This window comes from Fusarium proliferatum, assembly GCF_900067095.1.
Source record: "Fusarium proliferatum ET1 genome assembly, contig: FPRO_scaffold018, whole genome shotgun sequence".
Lineage (NCBI taxonomy): Eukaryota > Fungi > Ascomycota > Sordariomycetes > Hypocreales > Nectriaceae > Fusarium > Fusarium proliferatum.
Window position 1 is genome coordinate 19315 of NW_022194807.1, and position 10269 is coordinate 29583.

The 10269-nt window shown below is 44.2% G+C and overlaps 3 protein-coding genes across 3 annotated transcripts; all 3 read right to left on the reverse strand.

Moving 5' to 3' along the window:
* Nucleotides 1-2552: 2552 nt before the first annotated feature.
* Nucleotides 2553-4159, reverse strand: FPRO_14894 (uncharacterized protein; the record flags this gene model as incomplete). Its single annotated transcript, XM_031224915.1, has 5 exons — nucleotides 2553-2750; nucleotides 2801-3327; nucleotides 3378-3743; nucleotides 3801-3864; nucleotides 3926-4159. 5 exons carry the CDS (start codon nucleotides 4157-4159, stop codon nucleotides 2553-2555), a joined length of 1389 nt encoding a protein of 462 aa, XP_031090126.1.
* Nucleotides 4160-5835: 1676 nt separating this feature from the next.
* Nucleotides 5836-6532, reverse strand: FPRO_14893 (uncharacterized protein; the record flags this gene model as incomplete). Its single annotated transcript, XM_031224916.1, has 2 exons — nucleotides 5836-5937; nucleotides 5993-6532. 2 exons carry the CDS (start codon nucleotides 6530-6532, stop codon nucleotides 5836-5838), a joined length of 642 nt encoding a protein of 213 aa, XP_031090127.1.
* Nucleotides 6533-7379: 847 nt separating this feature from the next.
* On the reverse strand, nucleotides 7380-8681 carry FPRO_14892 (uncharacterized protein; the record flags this gene model as incomplete). The annotated part of the gene is made up of 3 exons (XM_031224917.1): nucleotides 7380-7987; nucleotides 8479-8616; nucleotides 8666-8681. 3 exons carry the CDS (start codon nucleotides 8679-8681, stop codon nucleotides 7380-7382), a joined length of 762 nt encoding a protein of 253 aa, XP_031090128.1.
* Between the last annotated feature and the right edge of the window lie 1588 nt (nucleotides 8682-10269).

Genomic DNA, 10269 nt, shown 5'->3' on the forward strand with positions numbered 1-10269 from the left:
AGGCCACTCATCATATATGTGGCCATGGCAAAGAGTGTTTATCTCAGCTGGTCCTTCCGACAGATCTGACTGAAGATTTTCATACATGGATGAGTTTTGGCTCAGTACCATTGGACCCCTTTTACAGTACTACGTTGTGGCCCCGAGCAGCAGAGGTTATATTGTGGTTTTGCTGCCTATTGTCTTGGCTTGAAGTTACGCAACGACGAATAGAACGTCAGAAACTTCCCCTTGAAGAGCGTTGTGAACCATTTATTGCTTTCATGTCATTTCTTAAATCTAGCTCAACTGGTATTGCTAGTTTATTGGTTGCCAAAAGATGCGGGGCGTTACATACGGCGGCAACTTTGTTGCATCGTCGGCTGACCGCTGCAGCCTATGGAGAGTCCGTTTCATACGTTTCATTGGTGATAAATTGATATAGTCTTCGGTTAGTTGCAGTGCACAAAATATCTTCATTGAACTGCGAATCATACGCATGGACGTACATGTTTTCTTTTTTTTTTTTTTGATTTAAAATCAACCATCAACTCAAACATCATATTTCTACTGGAGATATCTCGTATGGGCTGTTGGCAATTATTAAAACTGACTAGGCCCTAGAGGGAGGTGCTGAGGGTGGTTCTACTCACCAGGCCACTCCTTTGTTAGACACCTCTCCCATCTCAAAACAAAGCAGTGCAACAAAGCCCCAGGTAATTTACTTTGCCTCGCTCACAGTATTATCACAATGTGTCACTGCTAGTGATGGGGTAACACTTACTCACGGCTCCCCAGTTCTCAAGGCATGCTCGCCCCGAGTCTACATAGTATACGGTTCTCAATCTGACCATCCTTTTACTTCTCTCAACCTCCTCATTACCTCCAGCACTATCGTCTGTCCAGAATGAGTATTCCTATCCGCAAATCGATTTATCATGGATCTCGTCATTTACTACAATGATAGCATTGACTCAGACAACTTGGCCGCGGCTCGAGCCTTGTTCAACGTCACATGAAAGAGCTCACATTCCCGCGTTCTTTGGCCGTGACCATGAATGGCAAAGGTTGACAAGGACAGATGTAAAGATTTAATACCCCCATACTTTTCATCCCAGGAAGACCTTTCCAAAAGCCTTTTAAATGGATCTCTCAAGAAGAAAGACATTGATGATATTCCGGATAAGACGACAGTGATATGTACGCTAAGTCTCAAGCATGTGGACCTGCTGCGGGGGAAGGTTGTCCGAAGGATTGATTTAGAGGATGAGGAGGGGTCAGGTTAGAATCGTAAGGGGCGAGGCCAACCCTGCCAACTTTGAGAACTACTGGACAGAGGGCCGGCATCGATGGTGGACATCTTGACCGCACAGGATAAATGGCAAAGCTGAAACCAGAGAAATCAAGTCAAGATACTATATTGAGAACGAGCATATGAGATCCAAGGCCGATGAGACCCTGTGCAAGCCAAGATACCGAACCTCGATGACAGTTCCCTGCTCCCCAGCTGGCCTAGAATTTATCGCCCCAGAATTTATCGCCCTAGAATTTATCGCCCCACAATCTAGCACCTTGTACCCCAAATACGGACAACAATGAAATTCACCTGCTATTTTCTCTGTAATACTGATGTAATCCTTGCAACATATTGACCTGTTATTATCTGTCACCAGTAAACCCTAATGGGGAGTCCTAATTATACAGCTTGTTTCATTTTTGGCAAGTTCTTGTAGCCTGGTATGTTATAGTAGATTTCTATGGCTCCGGAGACCACTTCATGGTGGGTTTTGGCAAAGAGGAACAGCGCCCCAATATTTCATCATCGTTGGCTCTTTTTCATCAGCGCCCCTTGCCTAGCATCTTGCCCAGTATCCTCCGGCTTCTGGTTGTTATTCCTTCACTACTATGTTGATTGCGCAACTAGCCTTGGTAGACTGCTTGAGATTAGAAATGGTTTTACTAGTTAGTGGCGCCAAAGCTATCTTAAAACTTAATATTGAAGCCTCATCTGCTTTCGTAGTTGAGTTGGATCTTGGTTAGATATAATTAGCTTCGTAGTTGTAGAAGTCATTGAATCACTATAAATGTATCAGTGGCTGGGTTTGCCTATTGAAGCCTTTCGCTGTGGCCATTCCGTATGGGATGCGGAACCACCGATTGCCATCACTTTCAAGAGTCAGCTTGCATTTTTTCTGCGATAACAACGCACCATGAAGAGGCTAAGCGAAGACCATCTATAGGTCGCTCTTAAGCAGGCGCTTCGGAGAATAATGTTTAGCATGCTTTGGACTGAAGAATGGAGGGTAAAGATGGGGCACTGTAAGCATTCGTCCTGCCAAAGCGTAAGAGTTTATGTTGCCTTGTACTGCATTAATACATACCAGCCAGTTGCTCAAGCTTCATCACTAATACCCATCTTATAATAGTATCTCTTCCAAATCAAAGTATTGTACCATGGAACCACCACGCTGGCTAGCCAATTCTCTTGATCGGAATGCTTTGGGAATGGGAAGGTGCCGACCCATTGAAACAAAATCAGGAGATCATAGACCTGCCGTCTCCAACTTGAGAAATCATGGCGTTGCGAGGTTTGATGCGCTATTGGGTTCTGCAGCCAAAGTGTCATTATCTGGCTGGGCTATTTCTGTGAGGCAAGGATGCTGCAAAGCTTGCTTTGCAGTGATACGATGCTCAGGATTTACCACAAAAATTCTTTTCAACAGATCCGCAAAGTCTTTAAGGAAGGGATCGTCTCCAGGGGCGATGATTTGCTATTTTGTATTAATTAGGGCCATAGGAGGTTGAGGGAATAGTCGCTTACGTCAAGGTGCTTCATGCTCATCCGCTGGACCTTTTGGCGTGGTTTTTGCATCGCTTTGGGAAGCAAAGCGGAAAGAATGTGCCGAAACCTTTCGTCGGTGATCCAAGAGATTTCTTCCTCAAATTTGAGTCCTGTAACAGCTTCTGTCATTGCTATGTATTCAGTCATATCATCGGCGTCGAAGAGAATATCACCAGTGAAAAACTCGACGAGGGTGCATCCTATGCTCCATATATCGTGGGAGAATGACGCTTTGTGATATATCCAGGTCTCTGGGGCACAATACGGTGCAGTTGAGTCAAAATGTGATGGAGGTTCATCCATAAATGTGGCTATACCGAAATCGATCAACCGAACCTCGGTGTTATTTAAGACGCGGCGCTCTGCAGCATATCGCGCCTTTTCAGATCTTACAAAAGAGGAAGAAGGCCTCACGCGGTGATAAGGTAAGGTGCAGTAAGTGTGGTCGCATAGTACGAGATTCTCGGGCTTAATATCAGCATGGACTATGCCTAGGTCGTGCAAGACTAAACCTCATCAGAATGCTTTGTAATTAAGCCCATACTTTTACACTTACAGGCTACACTGTTAAAAAGCTGCCGGGCAAAACTCTGGATATGGCCTTTTGGATATGGAAGATAGTTGTTCTGTTCAAGGAACTCACAGGTGCTCTGACCAAGTAAGTCCATAACCATACAAATGTGGCCTCGGTATTCGAAACACTCTTGTACACGGATGCACCCCTTCTGGTTCCTCTCATCATTCATTTTAATGGTTTCGAGTATCCGAAGCTCTTTCCTCGCGGCATCACTGCGTCCCTTCCTTACGGCGCTGATCTTGATGGCAACGTCATTAGATCCGGGGACCTTACAGTCTCTGACAACTTTGCAGGCTCTGACAACTGTGCCATAGCCTCCTTCACCTAGCAAATCTAGGATTTTGTCTATAAATTAATTAGAGAAACTTCAAGAACAACAGACAAAGGTTGACGTAGACAGACATTTATTCGTTAATTTGGCATTAATAACAACCTTGTAATTTCCCTCGTCGTCGTCGTGATCTGCCTATTGAGTTGTATTAGTCACATTGTCGCCTATTTCCTAAGAATGTATGGTACAAACGCACATCAGGTATACAGGGAATAGAGACGTCGCCAGCCCTCTTGAGAGGGGGACGTAGAACTTGTTTCTTACAAAGAACCCTGGAGAGCTCTATGTCAAGATTCTGGGCCCCAGTGGGAGCATGCTGGCGCGTGAATATTGGCTCGACGATGGCCTTCATAACTTTGTGTTGGGCGTTGGACGGAATCGTACTAGGGACAGTTTCCCTAACAGCAACATGTTTCCTGGTAGAAAGCATATTCTCCTGTCCTTCTCCTGATCTCTCAATCGTTATATGTATAGGAGGCGGAGTAGTAGAAACAATTTGCCGCGATGGTATTGTGATGCTGCTTTCCGTTGTCCTCGTGGAACTTAGTGACTCGTTGGGTTTCCTACCGGTATCTTTATCCCGGAGATCCAATAACCATTTCAAATCATGCTGAAACTCTACACCTTTTTCTTTAAACTCTTGAGCTTCGTTACGAATCTTGTCTTCTTGAAACTTTGTCTGGGTAGGTGCCAAGATCAAGTCAGTCGGTAGTTGACTGCAGTTTCGTCGCCAGACTAAACCACCTAAACCTTTGATTATATTGTTTATCTCTTTTTTGCTCTCAAATTTGCCAATTAAATGAAATCTTTTGTTCGATAGTCGGCGTGAATCCATATTTTGATTTAGTAATCAATATGCTGCTAATAGTTTTATATGGTCTTCTCAGAATGCTGCTAGTTTAGGGTTCGCCATTATATATTGTCTCCTGCTATCTAATATTTGAACGTAATGATTGTATTAAGCTCACTATTTTGTTTAATACAATTGAACTCATCCTTTTATTTAGGAAAAGGTTTTTTTTTAGAGACCTTTATTTGCTAGACAATTGAGGTATTGTTACTAGAAGTAAATGAAGCTGTGATTATAAATAATTCTAGTTTTGTTAAAAGGTGCTCTTTCTGCTGAAAGGGGATATAGTGCTTATTCTCTCGACTGCCCAAACTTGATAAAGTAACTCCAAAGCTGCCCCTTAATTTGCGATAATTTGACGCCTAAATTAATCCGTGAAACTTGTACTTGTCTTTTTCTGAGACTGCTCATTGTTGTTCGAGATATGTAGATGTTTAAAGATTAATTTCTCAGAACTACCGACATTTTGTCAGCGTATATAAATGGAGTTTAGCTGTCCACGCATTAAAAAGAGGAAGGACAAGGTGCCCAACCAGAACCTAGTATACCAAATCTGAGTGTCAATGAAAAAAGATAAATATCTTCAGAACTAGAATCCCGACAATATTCGTAACGGATTCAAAAGATACATGGACCGTGAAGATTATTCTCTGTCTTTCGGAAACTGGCTGCAGACACTGTGTGCCGGTCCGGGGGAATCACTTCAAGAGGGCATCGTTTATAGCTCTCTCGAGGATGCGGAAAGGGGCTAAAACAACGTTCTGTTTGTGCTTACAGATATTCCTTGATCACGGCTGTTGGCTGTTGGTCCAGAAATTATTATGCGAAAACGGCTTATTGGCGTTGAATAATTCGCGGCCTGTTTAGCGTAGATTAAGATTGATTTCATGTCCTGCTATTTCTTCAACTCGTCGTCGGCACAGGCTATTTTCATAATAAGCCAGGCCGCTGTCTTGTCCCCTTTGACTTCGAAATAGACTTGTTTCATAATTTATCTGCCATTTTCCCGGTCAATACTTCTTTTAAAGTTGTTTTTGTCTTGAGTGACTTTATTGATCTGAGTATCCAATCACCCTACCGTGAGGATTCTGCGACTTTCCATAATCGTCTCGCAAGGTGTCACTGTGGTCGGTATCTACTGAACTATCGGTGCTTAAGTCAGTGGAGCTACCATCTGAACTAGGGCTTGATTCCGAAGCTCACTGTCAGTTACTATTATACCGCTTCCTATCACAAATCCCTTACCAACCACTTTTTTAAGCTTTCTTCCAATATGACTCATCCTCAGAGTCTTCATCCTCAGAGTCTTCATCCTCAGAGTCTTCATCCTCAGAGTCTTCATCCTCAGAGTCTTCATCCTCAGAATCTTCGTTGTAAGCCCTTTTCCAATAAGATTTCTCAGTCTCCATCAACTTCGTAATCATAAGCCTCAGGCTCATCGACGCCAGATTCATCAATGTCAGATGCATCATCATCGTCATCGCCATGCTCATAGTCATCATCTTCAGATTCATCAGTATCGTCATCTTCCGGCTCATAGTCATCATCGTCAGACTCATCATCATCGTCATCGCCCTGCTCGTAGTCATCATCCTGCCACTTGTACTTGTCATCACCACTGACATCCTTGTCGTCCACACAACCTAATTTCTCCCACAGGTAATCGCCACATGGGTCCAACCATGTACGCTTGAAGTGAAGATCCTCAATCCATTTCTTCTTAACTAGCCGACCGCCTGAATCGCGAACAGGTTCAAGAAATTTGCTAGGCTTATTATATTCTGCCTCAGATATAACAAGGATACCAATATCTTTTATGTCATGATTTTTGTGGTCAAATGGCCGAAGGCCGTTTTTACACAAGATATCTGTTGCCAACGCCTGCTTGATAACTCCGCCTTGAATGTTGAACCTGCCAACCAGTTTGAATATTGTCTTTTGGTCACCGTACATAGTGAATGGATTTGTGGGTTACCAACTATCCCATATAGCTTTTCATGTGGTCATATATACTCTCACCTTCCTCCTTTTTCCACTTGTGTGGTGCTGGCCAAGGACGGGCTACTAAGTTGCATTGTAATCCTATTCCTGGACATCCCAGATGAAGGTGTACTGACGGGTAAATGGACCGCCTATTTTAATCTCCCAATATATCTGGGTCTGTGATCACAAAGGTCAGCATAGAGACCTCCTTTATTCTAGGTACAAAGTTTCTAAGCATCAGCAAAATCTCTCACAGAAGGTGCTACAGATGCCTGAAAATATTGAGCATAGCCCTAAAGGCTTGAAATAGCCATTAAAGATTTTTTTGTCTTACGTTGAGCGAGACTGACACAGCCGTTAACTATTGAGGTTCGCCTGTGTTTTTGATCTGACCCCAAACGCCGTTATTAATGATATGCAAAAGAATAAGATGGCGTGCGAGGGGTTTATGATTAGGAGAGGACCCCGTTGTGGTTTGTAGGACAAGGCCAAAGACTGCTCCTAGACTATAGGTTGACGTGTTGGAAAGTTTACCTATATCGTTCAGATATGCACCTGCCGCGTATGTGGAAATGGACCAATATATATACCTACAGACTAGTATCGCCACCATAGAGGGCATCTAGAACATCTGGAGAAAGTGTGCCGATCAAACTACGTGTTTATATATACATTGAAGAATATAGACTTTCCTTTAGTGACTCCAACTAGCTTTACTAGGTATATTGCTGTGGACAAGGCAACTCTTTCCTCTGCAATAGAAATTCAATGTGCTAATGGAACGGTAAGTCTTGAACCGTGAGATTTCTAATAATAACTAGAGGCCTAATCTATAGCGACTAGGCTTGGTCTTGAGTCGAGCTTGCCGAGCACTGCGCCACGCATAGCCGGCGCCATAGGGAAGCTCAGTGTCACTGCCCGCTATCGAACTAACTTCGCTGGAGCCCTCACTATCTGATTCATGTATTTTGCGGCTGTCATTATCACTAATTGTGGGGATTTCTTCCAACTCAGCGTGTATTGAGGTGGTCGAGGCAAAATGAGGCGTCGGGGCACAGTGGCCACTGGATGTCTTAGCACACGTCGATGTAGTTTGATCATAAAAGACGCGATTCAATGACATAGAGCCCTGTTCGGATTCTACTCGTACCCATCTGGATTCTCTTGTGCTAACCTGTAACCGGTAAAAGTCGCGATGGGCATCGTCAAATAGGTCAGGATCCCACACGAGAAGCTTCCGACCTTTCAGCGACTCGCCTGTTCTTATGGAGTTCATAATTACAAGGAAGTCTTCTTTTGTAGTTGAGCCTCCATTTACGCCTAAATCATGCCACTCCTCGGGCGATTGCTGCCATGGTGAGCATCCAGAAGCCTCTGGAAGTTTATGAGCTTGCCTCAGGTGCTGAAACAAATACATCTTGAGACCTTTATAATGGTTAGAACGCAGCAGACCGGAGGTGGATTCGCGGATAGGATACTTCTTGTGTCATAATGGCGAGGCGGATCTCGTCGATGATACGCCCTTATCAAATTACAAACTTCCTGGCGCTTCAAGCTCAACAGGTGTTGAAGGAAGTAGAGCCAAACGCGAGCCGTTTCACTTGCAATTACGTCGATAGTTTTCCACCCACAAACAGCTTGATGCTTCTTTGCATTGTCAGCTGACAATTGATGGCCGCACGACATGCAAAATATGATTACTGGACCGTTGTGTCTCATCTGCCAGTGATCAGCAGCGGTACCCCATGTAGAGTATGTATTTATACAACATGAGCACCGATATAGTGCGCGACTTGACTTGCAGTAATGTTGCCGGCCAAGAACTTTTGCAATTTTTATGGAAGATAAGCCCTTGAGCTCCAGTCGCCTGCGTCTTTGGCAATCAGGCCTGCTCCAAAGTGCACAAGCTACCGAACCTGTCGCTTCAGAAATAGGCCGCTTCCTGTAATCAAGTAAGTCAAGGCCTTCAAGAATTTCCCGGACTTGAGGCTCGTCATAATCTGAAATACTTGCAACCAGGTCAAGAAGGATGTCCAGATCTTCCATCAAAGGTTCTACGTACAATCAGCAAAATATCGGTCATAACGGCTGCTATACACTGACCTTTGAGATTAGGCATAATTTGAATCGTCTGATGGGCCATATAGCAAGCTTTGGAATGCAGTATCTGTGTTGTCAGCGCCGGGATTGGTATTCTTCAAGTACCATTCGGGATATCAAGGTAAGGGAGCTGACGTGTCGTTGAATGCTCTAAATCATGTGACAAAGCAACGGCTTAGATCGGTGTTCTCATTGGATATCTAATGTTAGGGAAGTGACTTGTAACCTTTACTTGTAACGTCTGAAGTCTTTGGCCCGCCGCTAGTTTCATGGAGCTGCGCAGTTCGATGCTACAGGAGCCGAAAACACTTTACAGACGACTTTCTGGTTTTGATCGGAGCCTCTACAGGGTGTCTATTTGCAGCCTTGGTCCGGTTTATGAACTGCCTAATGAGATTTACGCATCAAGACGGGACTATGCTCAGCCACGTTGGGTGGATCCGTGGACCACTTTTCAAAGTGCTGTTCTTACCCCTTTTTCTTTTTTTTAGCTTTTATCAATATCCCTTCTTAACTATAGAAGTAATCCCACTGCACGTCCTTGACGCACAACCTAACTGGCACCGAACATTGGTACGAGGAGATCAACAGCAAGTCTACGTCCCTCCGTGAAACTGTTCGCTGGAGTCCATCCCTCCAAGGTAAGTACTATGTATACTTTCTTTTGTCCATCGCCTCAAGCGATAGTCTACCGTCAATAGAAGGTGCAATGGGAAGTTTCTCCACGTCAGAGCGCACTCTGATGGCTTTGGTATACGTCATGGCATCTCAACCGAATCTATCGAATCCCGAATTTATGTCAAATCTTAATGTGTCACCCGCTAGCCCAAGTTCTTAAAATAGAGAAATCCGGCTTCTTCCTTGACGATGGTTCCTGCTGTTGCGGGCCGCCGAGGTCACGGCATTTCGTCGCATCTATTCTGAGCCGGCCTTCTATTTCCACCGGTCTCCATGAGAATATACCATAAATCAACAGCTAACTCTTATGAATTAGGTTTAACGATTCTCGATATCCTTGGAGAGAAAGGTGCAATCACAAGAACTGCGGAATACTCGACATCAGGCTCCCTTATCATAAGAGAGCTTTTAAGGAGTCCCATATCTTGAACGGATTGTTCCTGCATTGACCCCCAAATAAGGTATATCATCAAAACGTTTGAACAGCTTTCATCCGCCGGTCATCTATTATATTCCAAAGATGGCATACTCTCAGCCCGACGGCTCCTACTGTGCGGAATTCGATCAGCATCAGCACAGAATTTCAGCCCAGGAAGTTGCACAAATGATGTCTCGTCAACGGCAGGAGCTGATTGGGAATGAGCTTTCACGAATAGCAGGCGATGAATACATGGAAGATATCATACAGCATTTGCGACAAATGGAGGTATGTTGCAACACTAACACTACATTTCTTGTGCTAATAAGATTTAGACAGAGACTCTACCTGATGCTTCACTGATCGATTTGCAGCCCGAGATCGATTGGGTGAAGCGGCCGTGCTTGGTAAACTTCCTCATCGAGGCCCACGCCTTCTTTGACCTTCTACCTGAGACTCTCTTCCTCACTATAAATCTCATCGATCGGTACTGCACTAAGAGAGTTGTGTC